The sequence below is a fragment of the Carassius auratus genome, chromosome 41 (assembly GCF_003368295.1).
Source record: "Carassius auratus strain Wakin chromosome 41, ASM336829v1, whole genome shotgun sequence".
NCBI lineage: Eukaryota > Metazoa > Chordata > Actinopteri > Cypriniformes > Cyprinidae > Carassius > Carassius auratus.
The window spans coordinates 12,158,609-12,182,459 of NC_039283.1; the positions used below are offsets into that span (position 1 = coordinate 12,158,609).

Sequence of the window (23,851 nt, forward strand, 5' to 3'; positions counted from 1 at the left end):
TTTTATTATGCCGCTTTCATCGTCGCTAAGATCGTCTTCTGAAACAGTGAGCGTTTGTTTATAAGTATCCGGCTTGTCGAAGAAGTACTTCAAAGCATTTTCGGTGTAACGGCCACGGTTCAGTTCGTCTGTGTTCATCTTTGCGGCATACATCTTCATTGAATTTTGATATCAGCTACAGCCGGCCAGAGCGCTGCATACTAAGTAGCCACGCTTCCCTCGGAGGGCGGGGGCAATAACAAAAGAAACAAAAGCCGGCTTATCCAGTATGGAAATACAGACAGACAATGAAACGCCCCTACTGTGTGCTAGAATCTCAGAGAAACAAGCTGATTTCAACCTCAAAATGTACGCTTTTAAATATACCAATACTGCTATCTCAAACACGGAGAGGCTTCTTTGTGATATCAACTAACAGATTCTGCAAAAAAACTAAAATCACCAATTTTGAAAAAAAAAAAAAATGCTTCTTTCTCATTTTGCTCGAAAGTTGTGCTGCCGACTTGTGTCACTGGTTTCCTTGACGGGTAACATTTTAAAATAAAGAAGTTATTATATTATAGTTCTAAGTAGTAAATATATTTCAAAATTAAACTGTTTTTGCTGTAATTTGGATCAAATAAATGCAGTCTTGGTGAGCAGAATAATTATATATATATATAAAAAAGCATTTTAAAAACCTTTAAAAATCTCATTGTTCAAAAATATTTTGGTAGTGTAAGATGATTGTTCTAACAGATTGAAGCAAATGTGTTTTAGCAGTATAAAGATTATGAAAAGTCAGTCCCTCCAGGACTTTGCGGGTTTGCAATCGCTGAATTTATCGCAAAATCAAGCAAACTCCGTAATTTTTGCAAAGGATTGCAAATTTTCGTAATTGCCACAATTTTTTGCTAAATTTGGGCTTAGAAGCGTCCCGTGACATCTTCGCAATGTGCATTCAGTCAAAGAAAGGCCTTGTCTTCTCATCATGATCGATTTCCATTGGATAAATAAAACAAAAAAGCTACATTTGATAAACAAACTGAAAGCGGAAAAAATCTGCGATACTAATTCGGGCTGCGCAGTCCTTTTATCTGCTCGAGTTGGAGCCATGCGCTGATCTCAATCACGTGACACCGTTATACACAGCGATGGGAGATACAGTGAAGAAAGCAGTCGAATTCCTCACAGAATCAATAACATCTGTGTCATTGATTCTGTGAGGAATTCGACTGCTTTTCAAAAATGTAAATGTTAAAACTCCATATAAACATACTGTAAACATTCTATCAACTTAATTCGCAAGTAGGATAAACGGATTAAATGACGGATGCTGAAGTGCAGGCACATGCAGCAAATGTAGCACTGCAAGTTGTCATTGGAGATTCTTAGTCCTCCTTTAAGATCTTTCAATCACTTTATGTGCAGTATACGTCAACATTCCCCGCAAAACACAACAAAAGAACAGCTCCAATCACAGCATCCTCCATCATCCTGTTGTTCACATTATTCTTCCTTGTTAACATTGTTGAATGCCGGCGCATAAATTACATCACTGTCGACCAGCTTATGTCAATTCCTAGTACACACTGTCTGTGCGAATGGTGGTGGGAAATAGTTCGCGCAAAATCGCTACTTTAGAACTGTTCATTTAGTCCTGGAACTAAAGCGGTGCGAATCTTATAAAGTCTTATAAAGTATTTCCATCCTAAATTCATCCTCAATACCAACATTACTGAACTCATTCATTTTAGTTTGTCTACATCAATTTGCTATTGGGGTACTTCTAAGAAAAGTTTTCCATTGACAATGATAGAATTTTCACACTTCCAACCACAATAACCAACAGTTTAGCTAACCATTATCATGCTATTTTAATTTGCATACTGAACTGAATTAGTCATATTTCCTACATTCGTTCAAATTATTATTTTATTTATTTAGCAATTTGTACAATGCAGTGCATTGAAAAGCCACCAGTAAGGTTTCAAATAATCAATAATTAGTGGCAATGTCAATAGTAGTTAATGTGGTAAGCTAACTAAAAGTTAAGATCAACAACAATCTAATAAAGGGGGAGTCGCAATCTACTTGGCTACCTTTATGCATTGCGACAATATTGACAACAGACCTTTGACAATCACCAATAGACAATTTCACCTTTACCTTAAAGCAAGAGCTAGAATCTCAGAAATTTTCTTGAGTAGACTTTTTCTTACGTTTAACCAGTGACAACCTAAAATTACCCAGAACATTCTAGCAACCTACTGACATCCCGCGCTGCAGCATATTAGCTTTTTAGCCTATTAGCCCACAAACACATTGTTAGAGTATAATGGAGTTAGAATTATCTTTTAACAGCAGTAGCAGTTAGTATTTATCACCACTGTTATGTTTTCTACAATGCAGATATTCTACCAGGCCATTTCTGCAGTCTCTAAAATGAAACATTCTTATCTCAACGTTCAAATTAAAAACTCCAGTAGAGCTTCAACCCCTCCTCCATCAGCAACCTCCAGAGGACCAATCCTAGAACAGAGACATCTTCTCACTACCTCTGAGCCCTGTTGCCATCTCATTGAGTTAAAAACATCCCCTTATCTTGGAGCTGGGAGAACTCTATCTGTCTGCTCAGACCAGAGAGGGGCTGGGCAAAACGTGTCCGGTTTGACACATCTAAGGCAGGCTGCAGAACTCATCTGACAGGCCTGCATGCAGCAGACGCTGCACAGCTAATTAGAGAAGTGTTTATGAGAACAGCGAGGAAACGCTCTCACTCTGGGAGATGGAATGCAGGGTCAGTTCTGACAAACTCAGTCAGTGTGGCACTACTTGGACTTGGAAGTACATGGAGAATATCAAGAAGAGAGAGAGAGAGAGAGAGAGAGAGCAAGAAGAGAGAGCACATTTAATTCCTGGGCTTGTTGCAGAGGAAGCGCTAGTGAGGCAGACATCCTGTTTTTTGTAAGACAGTGACGAGGCCAATTAGGAGCTTCAGCTGTTCAAGACTGGCTTCAAATTAATTATAGATAAATTAGGAAAACATGATTAAAGAAAATGACCAGTTGTATTCTGAAGATGTACATACAAAAGGAATAGTGAGATCAGTTTCAAGATCCAGTCTTCTTATGTAAGATTCACAGAAAGACATACATTTGGAAAAAGGAACGGATTTTAAATGGTCGGCCTGTTTCTGTCATTGGTTTCACAGTTAGGGCTCAAGTTGCTGTAAAGCAAAAAAAGAGCTGGATTAAGGAAGCCAATTTTCCAGAATTTGTATTGTAGATGTTTGTTTTTTGTTTTGTTTTTTGTGCCACAGAGTCTAAGTGTTTTAACTAGATCAGGGAAATCAGGGAAATCTATTATTAATGTATAGTTGTCTCTGCACATTAAACTGGGATATGTTTCACCTTTAAGAAATATTTAGATTATTGGTATTTTACTTTACAAATACATTTTAGTCACTGCATTTTAATGAATTTATGTTTAATATCAACTTCACTCGGTTTAATTAAAATAAATAAAAGGGATAGTTCAATAAATAAATAAATTTTCTTCTCCCTCATATCATTCTAAAATACAAAATAAACTATGTGGAAGAATGATGACAAACTGCTTTGGTAACCGTTGACTTTGATTGTATATGATGGAGGGAGGGGGACATGCAGTGAGTGTTCAGTTTACTTTATAGTACTTCACCAGTCATTCTCAAAAATAAATAAATAAAAAAATGAACACATTTATAGTGCAAGCTCTACCAGCTAACACTGACATGATGCATCAGATGCCTTCAGAGAGATGAACAATTACGATGCTCACCATCATGTTAAACACTTTCACAGCATCTGCAGTGAACAGAAAAATGCTTCTAGAGTTGAATTTGAGCTTGTATGGCATATTTTAAAATACTAAGCACACATTCATTCACAGTTATTTATTAGGGCTGTAACGATATGCGATATGAAATCGAAATCGCCATACGCAGGTCCACGAACCTGTATCGCGATGTGAGAAGGCAGAATCGTGACACACCCCTCCTAGAGTTATCCTTCCTGTCCAGATCCAATGCTACCACATTTTTAAATTACTATGCGTATTATTTGAAGTTAACATTATAAATTACGTTTGAAGGAGTCGATTAACGCGGATACGCGTTTTGAGTCATTTTCTCCAGATAACCCCCGAAAAGAACTTAAATTACACTTTCAGTTTTAATCATACAGATAAGAGCAATACATCAATCGAATCTGTAAAGGGTCTACTTTTTTTTTGGATACAGACATAATAACAACAAAGCTTTGTGCACTTATAAAATAAAGATAACAAACAAGGTGCGCTGTCTGCAGCCTTTGTTTGCGCTGATCGTCATGTACAAACACGTCATTAAAATGAACTGTAACTCCGTGAATACTCAACGAAGAGACATGAGAGATATTTATAGAAAGCCTGACATGTCTACTTTTAAACAAAACATATTCTGTGATAAAGTAATCCATATGAAAACAACGCAATGTCCGTTTTACACGTCTCCCTTCATTATATCTAATGTGACCACGCCCCCGCACTGAACGCGCTATTCAGATTCAAACTGAAGCGCGCGGCTTGAATACGCCAATAACAGAAGAAAAAGCAGCAAGACTGTTCTTCAAGTTCTTTTTATTTTACTGTTTGCTTCGCAATGAGAGGATAAAGACATAATTAACCCCGAAAAGATGATGTGGTTGAGGATTTGAGAAATGGATTTCCTCAGAAAAAAGAATGAAGTCCTCTATTCAGCAGAGATCATAAACATGAGTAAGTCTCTTTATATTTATTTATATACTTGTGCTAGTTTTCACATAACCTGTAAACGTTTTACTAGTTAGACTTTCCAAACTATAAATCCTGACTAAATGTATAATTAAGTGAAATATTATGAAGTTTCAATAACAATATGCAATACTATATCAAAAGCTTGATATAAATAATATAAATGTAACAAATAAATGTAACTGTAACAAATGTAACAAAAAAAGGTGTTATTTTAATTTATCCCCCCTAAAAAAACCAGAAAAATATTCTCAGCTCTTTTCAACATTAATAATAATAATAATGATAATTATGATAATAATAAGAATGTAAGGGTTACATTCTTTCTTGTAACCCTTCCCTCTCAGTGACAGCTGACTAAATGGCTCATTATGCAGCTCATAATGCGGGCCTTTGTCTTCTCAGGTATAAATCACAATGATATTCATGATAGTTGACGCCTACTCGCATATGACTTTTACCAACAAAAAGTGTCTTAGAAAATTTTAATCAATATATTGTTTTCTGTGAGTGAGTAAACAAGATGATTTTCACATAATTTAGAAAGAAAAATTCTAGGCTACAAGCTCCAGTTCTCAAAAATCCCAGGATCCATTGTTCTTTATGTGTTTTTTTTTTTTTTTTTTTTTTTGTGCCTTATTCAAGCGTTTTAACATTTTTAGTTTTTCACCAACCACGCATAACATTTTTTTTTCTCAAAAACACAATGTACATACATGCATTTCACATATTATTATAGCCCAGTTTGTGCTGATTACAGTAAGATTATACTTTACCCATTTAGATATTTATAAGAAACTGAAAAAAAATAAAATAATGTCAGGGCATGACAAAACTTCTCCAGGCCCCAAAAATACCCTTAGACTCCAGAGGGTTAATGAAAATATATAAATTTTCCTCAAAATATCTTTTGAATTTTTTGTCAAACAAGAACTTCGCTCAAGTGGTAGAGTACTGCTCTATCCAGCGCAAGGTTGGGGTTTGATTCCCCAGGAACACATGATATGTAAAAATTGATAACCTGAATGCACTGTAAGTCGCTTTGGATAAAAGCGTCTGCTAAATGCATAAATTTAATTTAATTTATTTTTATTTTTGAGTGAACTATCCCTTCAAGGTACCTCAATCAATATCACAACATGTTCGTTCTCCTTGTTCTTTTGTTTTGTTTTTGTAAATTTTTGTCACCTAAGTGGTCCCTTGCCATTGTTGCCTTTTTGCTTCCTTACTTGTGGTCTGAAAGACACTTAACTTTCAGAAACTCCACTAACAACATCTGATGAGAACAATGCTTGAACTTAAGCTGGATGATGGGACAGCTGCCTTTTGTAGAGCTGCTTTACAGCTGAAACGTACAGTATATTGACAAGTTAAATAATGAACGACAATGCTGCCATTTGTAATACTGCTTATAACTAAATTTAACTTGTATAAAATATGAAAAACAAATCAAAATAAAAGCATTATTGCTCCTAGATTCAATCGCAGTAAATGGCACAAAATGGGGAAAAAAAAAAACACCTGGCTGAATTACACTTTTATTTGAGCAGATTATCTCAAATTATATAACTATACTCAAACGTATATGGTTGCTTGTGTTTTCAACTCACACAGTTCAGTTTAATAATACAGTTGTCACTCCTGAAACTTTGCAGCGTGTACTTATGAAAAATAAAACTTTTATTAAAATTGTGAATGGGTTATACTAGCGCTGGGTGGTTTGACCAAAAATTTATATCACGTTTTTTTTTTCTCCAAAATTATACCGTTTTTTTTTTTTTTTTTTCATGCATAATCAGGTGTGCAATGCATTTTCTGCTGGTTGATATTCTTGTTACTCTTTTTCTTGTTTTAAACCTAGCCAAAAACCCATGTGACTGAGTTTCCATGTCAATCCATGTTCATTTTTATGGCGAACAATGCGCTGTCACTCAGTGTTCGAATTGTGTCAAAGCTCTTGGGTAACGGTAAGGTTTTTAGTATGAACCGGTTTACCGCCCAGCACTAGGTTATACACAGAAAGTACAACCTATGTGTGGCAGCACTTCCCCCAGGGGTAATATAGGCTATATATAAAACAGTAAATGGGCTTATTGAAAATGCACATTCATTCTCTGCCAGCAGGAGGCACTTTAGGAGCAGCAGAAACAGCGGTTTCCCCGGTAACAGTAGTACACAAAGCAGTGCTGTGCTCATTAACACTGCTTTATCAGGCATTATAGGAAAGATTAAATGAAAATTGCATCAAAACTTTTCTAAAGACAGTCGGTGCTCTACAAAGAAATGTTTATATAAAAACACCCATTCCAAGTTTTGACTTTGAAACGTGCTGATCTCATGCTTATTAAAGTCAAAGCATTTTGGAAAATCTATTTGTAGCAGTCATTAGGGCCTTTTGCACCGCTTTAGTTCCAGAACTAAATGTGCAGTACTAAAAGTACTGGGACGAATTTGCGTGTCTATTTCCCATTACTATTTAAAGGGTTGCATTTGCACTAACAGTGTGTACTAGGAAGTAACATAAGCCGGTTAACAACAACTTAATTTGTGCGTGGCATTCAAGAGCGAAAACAAAAGAACAACAACGTTAACATCAGGAAGATGGAGGACGTTGTGATAGGAGCTGTATTTTTGTTGTATCTCACGGTTTTTACAATAATGAACATGGAATGTCGACGTATACATAGTGATTGAAAGAATGGAAAGTAGGACTAAGAACCTCCAACAACAACTGGCAGTGCTACATTTGCTACAAGTGCCTCCACTTCAGTGTCCGTACATCTATCGCTGTTCTCCATACTTGCGAAATAAGTTGACAATGCGAAAATGCGAAAATGCCAAAAAGTGGGTAGTTCCACATTTAGTTCTGGTACTATGAAAGGTTCCTGCGGTGAGAAAGGCCCTACTATTATTGTGACGCGCTGCCACAAATAAATCAATGTATGGGAAACACTGATGAAGCTGATATCTGTTCTGTTCAGCCACAGCACAAGCTCACTTACTGGGTGAAAACTCCCGTTATAATCCAAAAATGTGTCTATACCACAAAATTTATCTCTTATTTACATTGTGTTTGTACTTTGTTGGTTATAGCAGAACTATTCGCGAAAGTGCAGAGCTCAAGCTGAACGAACTCTGGTGATTCTGACTTAGAGCTGTAATCGGGCCTTAAAAGTTAGGCCCGACAGGTTTCGGCCCGAGCCCGACAAGTACATTTTGATTGACAGCTTTTTTAAAGCCCGAACCCGTTTACAGCCCGACATTATTAAAATGTGCGCACGCACACAGCTCTTTTGCCTTTTGCCAACAATGAGCAATTTATTCATGTTTTAACATAATTTACTCATAACTAACGTATACTAGACCACTTGGAAGTTGGAATAAAGAAATAAAATAAGTCCTGTGTCACATCGTAACATCTCATCATTCTAGACATAGGCTCATTTAACCTATAAATAGACCAACACACCAATAAAAACGAGTCATTTAAAAAAAAAAATTTAAATTAAGATAAATTTTAAATTAAGATGGGTATTTGGCAATAACGAAATTAAGATAAAGGCTCCGCCGGATTTGCTTTATTTAATAAAAGAATAATGCCAACATTAGCGTAAATACTCTGTCAACATTATGCATTTAAGACTCAATGAATATTTAGTTATCATTTGAAAAACCTTTACTCACAGAGATTAGGCTAGGTCTACATGTTTATGTGGAGGAAAATGATTGAATCCACTGTAGATGTCTTCAGCGCGTTCCTGCGCTCACTGATGGTGCGTCATTTTTCACTCAATATTCTCATTATAACCATGGTCAAAACTTTTCCACACCTCAGAGTTTGCTTTAGTTGCTGGTGCAACCAAAACGTAATCACCAGAGGCAAGCCTCCGTTACACCTACTCAGCATTCATTTTCGCATCTTTCTCGCGCTAATCGAAACACATCACATGACCGCTCGTTTACCTCACAAACCGGAGCGCAAGCCCGAGCCTGGCCCGAGCCCGCGTAAGATGATAGAAATTAAGCCCGAACCCGACCGAACCCGTCGGGTTCGGGCAAAGATCTTCAGCTCTATTCTGACTTACATGCCTCTGCATTCACACACTCAAACATATCTGTGATTGGCTATAATGCTCAGTGCTGCAAAAACATGTAAATTTAAACTTTTGACACTCTTCCCAGACACTTACACAAATACGGGAGTGTTTGAAAGGAGTCGCCTGTCAGCGCGTCGGTACTCGGTACTCCTGGTACTGTGGAAAAGCTGGAGTAATAACGTTTTTGAAATTAAAGTAGTGACTTGGTACCAAAGTAACTTTTCAAGTAGCTGTTCAAACTATTATGAATGATGTGTAGAAATCTACTGAAAAGTCACTGAAACTCTTAAATCTTTAACCAAAACAGCTATTGTCCAGTGGAGCAACAGACCCACTGAAGTTTCCTTCCTCTCATGCATCTCTCTACCAGCCATTTATAAAACATATATGATATTGATTAAGTCCATGTGTTTCTATACCTCCATCTCCCTGATGGTCTCTTTCTGATTCATGTGGAATGCATTGTAGCGTGGCTGTGTGGTTTGTAGTGTGGTTTATGATGTTTGTACTTGGATATGGGGCACAAAAAGAACATATATCGTCTTATTCCTTGTGCTAGTGTCTTGTTTACCATTCCATGTGTATTTGGCTATCAGTGCTTTTGAGGAACAGAAGCACTTCATCGGATCTATAATGTGTGTGCTCTGTCGATGTATTCTACACAGTTGGTTGATGGGATTTCATTGTTTATAGAGTTTACCTGGAGTTACAGCAAAGCAGAAGCATCTCTCTGTTGTTCATAAGGACCTGCAGTAGAACAAGGAAGGCCTTGGCACGAATGACTGAAGACGGACTCTCCAGAGAGCGGATTATCTTCATAACAAAGTCCTGCAAAGAGGCGTTCAAGCCATTAGCCATTAGTCTTGTTAGCGGGCGTGCATCATTTAAAAATACCGGGAGGTCTCTGGACATTTAGTGTGGCATAAGCCCCAATTGTCTGACAGTAATTTGACAGGTCCTATCACTTACATAGCGAGGTGCTGGAGGGGATGGAAAAGCCCCCCAAAATGTACTTGATATAAAACAGAGGTTAATAAGCTAATGAGCTCCACAGCATTCAGTGGGCAGCAAATCAGGAGGAATTGATTAACTTTCACTTATCAGCATAATTGGGGGGGAACTGTCAAAAGCAAAACAGTCCAAAACATTAGGATTAACTACAGCTAGAGAAGGGGAGTTAATTAATTTCAAAAGCACCAACTGTACTCTAGGCATGGATCATAATTACATCAACAGTATTCCAAGCTGCACTCCGAGATTGCGGCACTTCCTTACCCAATTAGCCCAGTCGCTTGGCGCTTCACTGAAATTAAAATTCTATGCTAGACAATGTTTGAATAAACACGCAGCGTTCTGGACTTCTATTTGTAAGGGGAATTAAGCATAGAAATCCACAGCAGTTTATAATTGGTCCAGAGGTGTTCCAGTAAGTTTTAGGCACTCAAAATATATATATATTTTTTCTTCTCTGATATTCAGAGTCAAATACGAAATTTACATGCAAATGAATACAGGTCAAAGAAATATAGCATTGTACAGTGGCATTTCAATCAATTTCTACAGGCCATTTTCCAATTGATTACTGCCTCAGATGAAGAGCAAAGAAGAGTCATACAATGCTTTGTTCATTCTTGACATGAAGCATGGCCTGCATTGCCTCACAAGCTGCAGGCTACATCTAAGAGAAACAAAGTGTTTGAAACTTGGAACTTTTTTTGAAAGAATTGTATGGGTAAAGAATGTAGCTAAAAAAAAAATACACAACTACTCAAACGTCTGTGGTTAGCAAGGTGTTTTTGATTTTTAAGAAACAAACACTTTTATTCAGAAAGGGCACTTCAAATTGATTAAAAGTGAGAGTTAATACATTTATCACCTTAAAAAAAAGATTTGCATTTCTAATAAATGCTGTTCTTTTGTACATTCTATTTAACAAAACATTATACAGCACGACTGTTCTCAACTTTGATAATAATAAGAAATGTTAGAATGATTTATGAAGGATCATGCAAGAGTGAAGACTGGAATAATGGCCACTGAGTGAATGAATAAATGGTATTGTATGAAATTTTAAATAGACAGTTTTTATTGTAAAGCCTTGACAAACAAAGAACTTTTCAAAAAAAAAAAAAACCTTTGAATGATAGTGTAACAATATTAACAGAAATTACAGTTTCAGTTACACTGAATTCAATGATGAACTGTTTACTATTGTCATTTTGCATTATTTACACACTATTTTCCTATTTAATACTGTAAACTGCTTTGACACAATCTGTATTGTTAAAAGCACTATATAAATAGACATGACTGATAACTACTATACAGGAAGTACAAAACGCCATGTTCTCAGGGCAATTGCACAGATGCTCCCCTACTCCAAACTTAACTCAAATTTAATCTCGACTAAGACTTCACATGCTATAAATTGCTGTGTTCCACTGAATTGTAGGCAACACAGCACAGTTGTCCTTTCAGGTTTCCCTACAGATATTCTTCTCAACTAGTTTTAACACTCTCATTTAAAGTGAAAGCAAATGTAGTGAATGTTTTCTGAATGCAAAAAAAAAAGAAAAGAAAAAAAGAACATGAGAGAAAATAAAAACATCAATCATTAAGGTGCATGTTTCTTTCAAACCACCACTGCATTAATATTTAAATATATAAAAACATGTTTGTATATTTCTGATAACTATAAATTATACAGCCACGTGAAATCCCAAAACCTCATCCTAAACATTGACTGATTAGAGAATTATTTATTAAGACTGTACACATTTGGTTTACATGAAAACTTTAGAAAACCTGCTATTAACGTTTTGGGGAATGTTTGGTCTGGACACTGGGATCCTGGTTTCAAATATATATATATATATATATATATATATATATATATATATATATATATATATATATATATATATATATATATATATATATACTTGTCCATTTATTAATGTTTATATACAGTAGATGTTTACTTGCAAATGACAAAATTATTGTTATTTTTATTTATTTTTTGCATATGTTTGTGTATAATGTACATACCCGGTCCTGTACCATTCTGTGGGAATGTGCTCCTGATGCCAACATGGCAGCGAACATAGTGAGCATGTGTTGCTGGACACGGCTGATGCCTGACACCAGACAACTGAGGATGCTGGGTAATCCCACCTTGTCAATCACACTCTGGAAGGCTCCCACAGATTGGCGTGTTATTTTACACAGAGCCTGGAAGGGCAGATAAAGGTAAGACAGGTGGGCGGAGGTGGGCTAAATACAGAATCTTCAATACTGCTGTTCTTTTTTGTTACATAATATTAAATATTTATTTATTTAAAGGAACATAAATGTGTAATCAAAAGGTTATAAATCTTTGATACCACTGCAGAGATGAGGTTAAAAAAGAAAACAACTAACCACAGTATCATGAAATATAGATTTAAAAAAACACATGCCCAAAAGTTGATCATTCTTGTACAAAGCTATTGTAAAACAAAACAAGTTTCATGAATATTGCCACTAGTAACAATCAACTTAAGTAATAATAAATAATGCATGTGGACAATTAGATGACACAACTACCATGTATGTTTCCAGTTTCTATATGAGTTTACTACAATCTCCACTAATACTGTAAGTTAATTTTGTATTGAAAAGTTAGAAACTTTTGTTTGAAAGTTAGGATTTCTTATCCATAACAACTGCAGCTTTCATAACAATTGCGGATCTTGGACAGTAATTGATTTAAAATGCTAAGAATTGAATGAACTGCGAGTTCTAGTGATTCAGTGCTTTCAAAATATATGTACATTAAATTACTACAAGCACCAATTAATGGAGACCTCAAACAGTGTTCGTGAATCGCTTCTCTCCTTCACACGCTCCACTATTACTGCCCCAAGACTGTCACAGGATTGTGCTCGCGCTCCGTTCGTCTGTGACGCAGCTTATGTGTGATCTCTCTAATTAGGACTCGTGGCCAGTAATAATAAAGTGAAGTAGTTTTACTTTTCTATAGTTTTTCAATGGCTCTCTGCATTTTATCGACGGCGTTTTCTGAGCAGTCGAAAGCTGTATTTATTTAATGGACGGAGCAGAAATTGAAGTGTCTAAATAATATGCACAGTTCCACTGAATGATAAATGTGTTTTAACAATGCTGATGAACCGAATGTACGAAGGAAACTGTTAAAATAACCACAGAATTACCAACGACCTTGAAATATGAGCTTGAGGTTTATCTGATAATCAGATGCATGAGAGTAGCGTTTGTTGCTTTAGCAAACAGACAACGGGCGTGTTTTCTTTCAGGATCATCCTTCGCTGATGGAGAGGAAAAGTTAAATAGCTACTATAGCATTTTATATTATGAAAATGAGATAAAGTTTTCACACTGAAAGAGAACTGAGCTTGCTCTCATAGATGTGCCAGGCTTTATCTGCAGCTAAACTGAATAAAAGCAGAATCAACTGATGAAACACTAATAAAAAAACTCAAATAATACAATTTATGAATGATGCAGTGCTAATTGACAATTTATTACAGTACAGAAACTATAAAATATAATTTTCTAACTTATTCTGTGCAGAAAATTTGATTTGATTTCTTACAGCAAATTAAAAGTAATACAAAAGAAGAAAATTCCTTGTAAACATTTTTTTTTTTATAAAAATAATAATAATTATGATAATACATAGGCTACATGATTGTATTTGACATTTATGTCACTTCTGAAATGATGGCTACACCCCTGGTGTCACAAAATGTTAGCTTATACATAAAACATTTTTTAAGCTCTTTTTTTTTTTTTTTTTTTAATCTTGGCTTACATACATTTCTACATATGCCATAGCATCATAAAAATAGCATCTAACAATGGACAAAAGTTTTTTCTTTTTTTCTTCTAACCTATGGTTCTCTAACAATAAAGGCTGGTGTGCAATTTGCTGTCTGACTAAGCATTTAAAGAATTTAGGGGAAGCATTTAAATAATCCTGTGAATGCACTTAAAGAATGCAGAATCTTATCGTTATAATCTATAACTAATTATAATCAAAACTAATTTAATTTGAATCTAATTTAATTCAATCGTTCTAAATTTGCAAAAATCTATCTTGAATCGAATCGAAAACCTATGAATCGTGAATCGAATCGAAGCCTACCCAAAGATTCACAGCTCTACTGTCGGCATTAACATACTTCTAGAGAGACTGCAAAACTGGGTTGGGCTTGGTCCTCAAATGGTCCAGGTTAGAAGGGAGAAGGTTATTATGTGAGTACATGAGATCATAAGTCTAAGAGGACGTCCATGACATGTGGAGTCCCTCAAGGATCAATTCTTGTTCCACACTTGTTCAGCAGGGAATGTATATATGTATTAGTGCTGGGAAGAAAATTAATTACATCCAAAATAAAAGTTTGTGTTTGCATAATATGTGTGTGTGAACTGTGTATAATTATTTTGTATATAAATACACGCATATGCATGTATTAATTTAAATTTTTTGCATGTATATACATTTATACATAATTTATATTATATATAAATATAAATAATTTATATATAAATAAATAAAAATATTAAATATATACATGCATATTTGTGTATTTATATATACAAAATAATTATACACAGTACACACATATATATTATGCAAACACAAACTTTTATTTTGGATGCGATTAATTTTTTTCCAGCACTAATATATATATTCGGGGGGCACAGATTGTTAAATATGTACATAGGGGGGGCCCCAAGGAAAAAGGTTGGGAACCACTGACTCAGATCATAAGGATTGATTTAGTTAAAAAAACTAAGGGTTCACTCAAAACAATAGAAGTCCGCTTTTAGTTATTATGCAACCCGCAGTTGGAACCAGCTTCCAGTAGAGATCAGATGTGCTAAATCAGCAGCCATATTTAAATCCAGACTCAAAACACATGTTTACTTATGCTTTTACTGAATTGGGGACTGTGTCATGTCAAAATTTAATGTGCTGTATTTTATGCATCATCATTTTCTATTCTTAACTGTCTAAATTCTTTTTAAATACATTTCTAAACCATTTTAAATGTAATTTGAATTCTTATTATTATTGTTGTGATTATTTGTATGTTTATTTTAATTCCTTTTATTTAAATCACTTTGAATTACCATTGTGCATGAAATGTGCTTTAAAAATAAACTTGCTTTGCTTTGCCTTGCACTGCAACTTCTGTAACCAACTCCCTGAATGGAAACTGAATTGAACAGTATGCACAACTGAACTTTGTGTTGAAACACCCTGTTAAAATGATGAGTTTTAACATGCGTGTTTAATACTCACAGATATAGCGCTGACCCTGAGTGCATCCACTGTGGAGTGTGTGAACAGATACCAAAGTGCAGGTCCCACCTCTGCAGTGATGAATCCCTGGGCGTATTGAGACTCACGGCTGCACACGTTCTCTATGGTTTTGGCAGCCATGTGGTTCACCACCAACTCCTCCTGAGAAACAAGAAGAGAGAGAGAGAGAGAGAGAGAGAGAGAGAGAGAGAATACTATAAACTCAGTTAAGTTAGTAAATTAATGATACATCTGGACATTTCATTTACATCTTTCTTAACAACTGTTCATTATTAGTTCATGTTAACTCAGGTCCATTAAATAACAAACAGATACAAATGACGGATATTTTTATGATGAAATTAACATTCATTACACTGAAAACAAAATATGCGTTTGAAATTCTGCTAAGAAAATACTTTCAATAAATTGCTAATAAAGTTCACAAATAATTACAAAACAATGGGAAGTAATGTTGAATGAAACATGAAATTTAAAAGCAGAGAGACTGAAATGGTATTTTCTTTAAGTGCAGGAAGACGGAAATAGTATTTTCTTCTAATAATCTAACCAACTTTGTTATGTTTAAATCAAAATGTAATAAACTTGCTCCACCTCAAAAACTATTTTGGTTGACGTTACCAGGACTTCCTAGTTTTTAACTATTTCCCTGGATCCACCTCCACTATTCTATTATGCAACACCCACTTTTCAAGATCCAAACAATTCCCCATGGCTAAAAGCAAGCCCCATAAACATCAGATTACATAAGTAAAGTATATTGGGCTACTAGAAGCAATTCATGCAGTCTTTAAATGCAATCGTACTCTTAAAAACGTGCACGTTTTATTGAATCTAAATTAGAGGCTGTAGCATTAAGCATTACACTAATACATGCGTTCATAAATTCATTTGTAAGTGGGACACACAGACCTTTACAAATTTCACGCAATTACATCATGACCTAATAGTCCCACAACACCCTCCTACTTGAGTGAAATAATTTCCTTAAATTTCACACCACAGCGAATCTCGCTCGCAGACAACGAACGCTGGCTGTGTTTTTATGTATTTGGAGCCCTGTCCTTGAGCGGCTCTCACTGCAACCGTATCTGGTAGAAATTAAACATTTAACAGCATTCAACAAACGGCAAGCATGCAGAGTTGAGTGAGGAAAATAGCAAATGGAGAGGTTGGGCATATCTTACAGGCGCAGTTACACTGTGCACTGCTGCTATGCAATATAAACGCCTTCACTGTAATGTAGTTCCTAGACCCCCATCTCGAAGTTAAAAACAAGTTCAGCTTAGTCCATGGAAGAGATGCATTAATACACATACTATATCTTGGAGGCAAAAAGTAGAAAGAACTCTCATATATTCTGACGCAACACAAATAACAGCAGCTACTCCAGAGTCCCTGGGCCAATCGTATGTCTTTGTGCTGGAGTCTGGTGGTCTGGCTTCGTGAAGGCTTTAGGTAATGAACTAGAGCTGGCACTCGCTAGAGCAGGGGAAATGACTGACAGCTGCTACAGGGTGCAAGAGGTGGGGGGGGGGGGGCTGTGTGCTTTATTTCCTTGTCAAAGAGGCATAAAATCCACCAGCCTAAGGTTTCTCAATTCGAATTTAAATTCCACATGACAAATACGCTCCGTTATAGGTGATTTTTTCAAATGTACACAGGTAGTCTATTTCCACTGAGGCCTGAGTTAGATGCTTTAGGGATCATCTCACCGCGGTCGAGGGGAGAGTGTATACTGCCCTGACTAGATGGACTAGAAATTACCCACAACTAAACAGAGCACATTTCTCATCCGTCAACATGCATACACGCATACACACTCTCATTATGACCATGCCAAGCAGGTCACACAACAGAACTTTAAGCCTGATTTAAGCCTGAATTGCAAATAAATGAACTCGCCTACTGTCATCGGAGGAACATTGTCGGGTGATCAGTGCTCGGCAATCTTTATGTGTGAACAGACGCCAAACAAATATCCAGAATGTTAAATATCTGGACCGGTTGGCTGACTTGACATCACGTGGTGTCAGGTGTCGCGACCAGATACAGGAACAGATGGAGCATGGCAGTGATTAAGGTCAGCAGAAAATTAACAGCAGCAACAACATGGCTTTAAAGGGATAGTTCACCCAAAAATTAAAATTCTGTCATTAATAAATCACCCTCATGTCATTCCAAACCCACCATTGATCACAGACCTCCATTGATCTTCAGAACACATTTTAAGTTATTTTAGATTTAGCTCTCAGCCCCTCAAATGAAACGGTGTGCATGGTATACTGTCCATGTCCGGCTCGGTGTTCATCTTCAGTTCTCTCTTCACAGCAGTCCAGTCAGTGTACTGTTTGAGTACATGAATTACTCCGGGATATTGGTTTGTTTAAACTCAGAGGGAGTGTCAGCTACATTAAAAAAGTTAACAGCTTAAGTAATTTGTGGATTAATGCTTATTGGAGATGCGAACCATTTAAAATGATTCAGTTCGATTTGGTGAACTGGTTCAAAAAAATCCGGTTACATCGAATGATTCGTTCGCAAACCGGACCGGATATCACAAACTGCTTTGTTTTGAATGCACTCACAACAGAGACGGAAGAGAAGACAATGCTTAATAAAGTCATAGTTTTTTGCTTTTTTTGGACCAAAATGTATTTTTGATGCTTCAAAAAATTCTAACTGACCCTCTGATGTCACATTGACTACTTTCAGTATTTTTTCTTACCTTTCTGGACATGGACAGTATACCAGTATACGTACACACAGCTTCATTGGAGGGACTGAGAGCTCTCGGACTAAATCTAAAATATCTTAAACTGTGTTCTGAAGACAAACGGAGGTCTTATGACTTTAAGAAAAATTTGGACAACTGAAAAGGTGGAAACAATGGATTATCACACAAACAGCTTGAAGCACTGATTTCTTCCTGGATCCAGTTTCAAATAAACAACTATTGTTTCAATTGTTGTTTTGAGTACAAAATCTAGCTTTTTTTTTATATATAAAAAGTGTTTTGGGGACCATGTAAAGTAGTTGGTTGACAGTTGTTGTCAGCTCATGTAGTGTGTGACCCCCCTGTTGTGGATCATTTACATAGTGTTATGTAGCGTGAAAACCACAACAACTTCAAGACAGACAGCAAGTCATGTAGTCTGAACAGCACAGTGATCTGCCGATGTTTAAAGTCGTGTAGTGTGAACTTGGCTTGACCAGCCAAAGTCTCCAGGCTGGGGAGTCATTACCTATGTTTCCATCCACCTATATTCATGGGAATTTTGGGATATCACTGAAAAAAAATGCAGGATGGAAATGTCAAGATGCATATAATTTTTTTTAAATGTGTCAAACTGAGTCAGATCATTTGTGTCAGATCATTTGTTCATTCAATAAGAAGAGATGAGAATATGATGGAAACACAGCATAAAGGTAAGTTTGTCTGAATTAATGAATGGACCGCTTATTTTAAAATGTGCTCCTGTGGCTCAGTGGTAGAGCATTGCATTAGCAACTTAAAAGGGAACTAACATACTGGTAATATATATATATAAAAATACAATGTAATTGCACAGGAAGATGTTACCACCTGCTGGGCATTGCTGCCTTTCGCACCTCCTCCAGTGCCCATGGGTCAACTGCAGGGTCATCAGTCAGAAACCACCATTCACCAACGTTTTGCTCCTTTAATTCTGGAACGTCTCCTGGTGGTGGAGCAGTGACAGGGACGTCTCCCTGTCACCCCCTGCAGCAGACCGCTGGTCTCCCTGCAGCTGTTGTCTGGGGTTAGGTGTTCTTCCACCAACAACTATCTTTCCTCCTCAGCCAAAAGCTACCTTTCTCTGCCTCCTCTGCCAGATCCTTTGTTGCCCTCCTTAGCCTCCCTCCAGTCACTCCTGCTGACCTCAAGAGGCGTATGGTTGACAACCCAAGGAAACCTCAGCATCCGACCTCCACTGGGTAGATGGTTGGCTGGCTGGAAGACGACCATCTACCCAGTGGAGGTCGGATGCCGAGGTTTCCTTGGGTTGCACGGCACGACACCGGCACTCAGCAGCAAGTTCTGAATACCTGGCCTTCTTCCATTCGAAGGCGGCCTCAATTCCCTCCTCCAGTGGTACCGTAAGCTCAATGAGGTGTATCGATCTTGCCTTGGTTGACCACACCACTATGTCTGGCCGGAGAGATGTGGGGAACCGGAGCTGCCTGTCCAGGTCAACCCTTATGTTCCACTCCTGGTTGGGGGAGAAGGGCCTTACTGTTTCTCTTAATCTGGTGCTTCTCCTTGCGTTGGGGGCATTGCAGAGTACACCAGATTCTTCATTCCCAAACCAATGGTGGAGGTTCCGAGGGCAGGGAAGCGTGTCGTAGGTTGAACGAATGAGGAAGCTAAGTCTTGCCTTTGGGATCTTCCACACATCTGACCAACTGATGTTCCGGTTCATGATTCCCTCCCAGGTTCTCCAGCTTCCTTTTCGACCCTGCGACACGGCCTTGATTCTGTAGCGATCTTCCTCCATCCTCGTCACCTCTGCTACCACCATCTCCTTCCTTTGCTTGCGATTGGCCTTGGACCAAAAGCTTGGCGTCTCTCCCCATCCTAGCCCTGCTCTTCCTGCCTGAACTCTGCCCATGATCTCCCAGTGTTGTAGCCGGCCGACAGCTAGATCGACCTCGGTTTGAGCATTCCACTTGCGGCCGGTAAGGACCTTGAAATTTGCATTCCTCACTGACTCGTCTGTGGACTCCCTCAGCTCGAGAACCAACCTGGTCTTTTCTTGCATGTAGCCCAACTGTATGGACTGTAGTGACAGCTGCAGCATGTTTTTTCCATAGAGACTGGTTTCAGATAGGCACCGTGGCAATCCCAACTACTTTCGGATGAATGAGTTGGCTTTTCCATCCATCCTACTTACAGTTGATGAGGGAATCTCACTCATTTTCAGGGGCCACATTACCCTCCTGTAGAGTGTAAACTGGTAGCACCAGACCTTATACTTCCCAGGGAGTTGGCTTTGATCGATCCAGTTTGATCGATGCCAGTCCATCAGAGAGCTACTTCATGACGGCTTTCCCCATCTGTTTGTCAGATAGGTCTGCAGTGTACTGCCTCACCAGGCTTTTGATGGGTTGCTCTGATATAAGTGGGATTTTTTCCCCTCCAATGACGAAGATGGTATTGTCATTTCTGACTTCTCTTCTGAGTGACAAGCTCCGGGAATTGGAGGGTTTGATCTTCATTCTTGCCCATGATATCAATTCGTCCATCCTCTTCAGCAGTCTTGATGTGCATGCTGCTGTCTGAAGGAGGCTGGTGACATCATCCATGTAACTCCTCAGTGGAGGAAACCTCTTAACAGTTGGGAGTTTGATCCCCCCCAACCATTTGCCTTGCCCCGATGAGGGTTCTCACAAAGGCTGCTACAAACGGTATTGGAGATATAGTACATCCCATTGCGATTCCTACTTTGAGCCGCTGCCACCCGGTGGTGAAGTCCTGGAGAGAGAAACACATCTGCAAGTTGCTAAAGTACTGAGCTACCAGGTTCTTGATGCAGGTGGGCATGTGGAAAAATTCCATGGCATAGTTGACCAGCTGATGCGGGACTGATCCGTACGCATTGGCAAGGTCAGGCCAGATGACATGCAGGTCGGTCTTCTCCCGCTTGGCCTCCTGGATCTGGTCCCAGATCATAGTGGAGTGATCTACACACCCTGGGAAACCTGGAACCCCTGCCTTCTGGCAGCTGGTGTCAACATAGCCGTTCTCGATCAGATAGTTGGTCATCCTCCTGGCTAGCACTGAGAAGAAGATCTTCCCTTCTACATTCAGTAGTGCAATGTTTCGGAATTGGCTAATGTCTTTGGAGTTCGTTTCCTTTGGGATGAAGACTGCTACCACTATTTGCCACTCTGATGGAATGATTTGCTTTTTCCAGGAAGTTCTCATCAGATAACATAGCTGCTCTAGTACCTTGGGGCAGTTCTTATAGAGCTTGTAGGGGACCCCATTGGGCCCAGGTGTGGAAGAGGACCTTTCCTTCTCCACGACTTGAGCTGAGCTTGAGGGGCATGATGTTGAACTCAACTGTCGGCTTTGCCGGCTGGGGTACGTATCCTGGAGCTGTGCTTGCAGATGCGTTCTGCTCTGCGAAGCCCGGCTAGCCTTTTCCGGACCTCCTTCCACAGGACTTTCAGACCCTCTCTCTCTGCATGGGTTGCCTTCCTCCAGTTCTTACGGAGTTGCAGACGCCTTTGCACAAGTTGGAGGATTTCCCTTTCCCTCCTACCCTTCTCTCTCCTGGCTGTCCTCTGTTTGGGGACAATTTCGCCAATCCTGTCTTTACAGGTCTGGTATATTATGTCTCGAATCAGGTTAAGCTTAGTCTCGGCCCCTCCACGCAGTGATCCCTCTAGGGTCTTGATCAGGTCCAAGTCCAAATTGCGCCATGCATCTGCTTCGTTTGACTTTGGCCACTTCAGCTTGCTCCTTCTGGCTGGTTCTTTGGTCTCTCTATTAGGCTCTGTTCTGTCTAACGTGTTGGGGACTGGGCCTTCATGCTCACGTGGAAACTTTAAAGATGGCTCCACACCTTTTTCCTGATGCATAAGGTCTATAATCACATCCCATAAATGTATCATATCATTGTGTTCCCAAACATCAGGCATCTAACACAAGACAACACAACATCGTTTAGCAACACTGTTAACCTAGCTAACATACGATTTTATTTTCTCAATAGGCTACTGGCCAACATTAACTACTAACAACCGAAGAAAATCTTACATTAGTTATCTTAAATGTTAATATAAGGTAAGTAATTTTAATTCTGTAATTCAATAAGCTGAAAAAAGTAGTTTGAAACGACAGCACAGTTTACTATAGTAAAGTTTGTTACCGCTATGTTGACGGGTAAATGTTACAAGGTCAAAGTGGTGTGCAAAAATGTTGACAAACACGCAGATAAACGTACATATATATTTTTTTTTTACCTTGCTTACTGTTCTTATTCTCTCGTAAGGTGCATCGACACACAGTTCAGATATTCTCCGTAACTCTTACACTCTCGCGGGTTCATCCTCGGGCAAAACCCGCAGTGCTGCAGTGATGCTTCTGAGTCTTCCTCCATAGTCAGCAGAGGCTCGCAAAGCGAAGCCAGACAAAAATATAAATCTTCTGAAGTACAGATGTACTCCAAGCGCTCGCCCTGTTTCTGACACGAAGGTTTTTCAATCATTATAAGAGATGTAACATTAAGTGTAGTCTGTCCTAAGCACAGGTCCCAAGCTGTTGCAGTGTTGTAGATATGGTGTAAATCTCGTCAATCCAAATATGAGAAATGAGGAAAATGAAGCAAGCAATAGAATGCTTCCAAAGAGGTCGTTGCAGCAAATACAGTAATATACAGCAATTTTTAAAAATACAGTAAGTCACTGCATGTAGGGTTTGACATCACAGAAAATTTCCATTTTGCAAAAGTTATATCAGTTAGTGTAAAGTGAATTTTCAGTATAATGGGTGATATACAGTAAAAACTGTAGAAACTACAGAAATGTCTAAAGTGTAGCAAAGTGTGAGTGCATTTAAATCACACACATAAAAAAGAAGCCATTTGTCAATCAAACAGCACACGGATAATGAAAATTGTATATTACAGAAAACTGGAATGGTAATTTATTTAACTTTTTTCAGTACATCCGAAATCTCTAGTGAACATACAAATTACTTGTCGCTTGAAACCGGTTGCAACAATACTGGTTAAGACACAGCATAAGCCAGATACCCTGACCAAATTGTGCCAAATATGCCATGTGCTCTGCCTGACCAACCTGGTTTGATGCACACAAGACTTATTCCGGTATATGTTTATATATAAACTTGCAGCTGCCTCCAAAACCCACACAATGTCAGACTTACAGGGGCTACGGGTTGAGGACAGCTTCTCACCAGAGATCTGTCCTCCAATCCCTGCCTCATTCTCTCTCACACACCTCTGCTGAGCTTCCCAGCTCGATTCTTGCCTCGGGCCAAGCTCAAGCCAAACTTTACTGAATTTATGTATTTCTCCCAAATTCTCTATCGCAATATCACCAGTCAGTAACTCAATATGGTAACAAGAGGTCGAACCTAAACTAGTCCACGTTTTTAAAAAAGCAGATGCACACCGAAACAAAAACTGAAGATGGAGTGTTAAAAACTTTAACAGCTTCGAAGCCTGTGAAATTATGTAATTCCTTTAAAACAAATTCACTGTCCTAAAAGCAGAAGACTCTCCCAACATATTAACACAACTAAACGTTTTCTTTTTTTTTCTTTTTTTTAAGAAAAAGTGGTGATTACATGTGCAAAAACCCATTTACAAAATGCTTAACACCAAAATTTGTGTCATCGTTACAAAAGCATTAATTTTGACAATATATTGTATATCACTCCAAACTAACTTTACAGTGATCTGAGATTCTCAAAGGTCTTTCTTCAGTGTTCAGTGCAAATAAAAACTCAGGGTTAATGTCACAATAAGTTACATCAAAAACAATATATACTATTCTACTGTAAATGTTTCCTTTTTTAAACTATAGAAAACAAACATTATGTAGTAAAGATGTTTTATGGCAA

General features: G+C 38.1%; 1 protein-coding gene across 1 annotated transcript in view; it reads right to left on the minus strand.

Moving 5' to 3' along the window:
- LOC113060092 (serine/threonine-protein kinase ULK4) overlaps positions 1-23,851 on the minus strand; it is a 199,219-nt gene that overhangs the window by 137,841 nt on the left and 37,527 nt on the right. Inside the window, exons 20-22 of the mRNA XM_026228913.1 lie at positions 15,217-15,378; positions 11,937-12,119; positions 9,589-9,716 (exon numbers count right to left, since the gene is read on the minus strand). Of these exons, the coding sequence (XP_026084698.1) occupies positions 9,589-9,716; positions 11,937-12,119; positions 15,217-15,378 (473 nt within the window). The remainder of the gene's footprint in view (positions 1-9,588; positions 9,717-11,936; positions 12,120-15,216; positions 15,379-23,851) is intronic.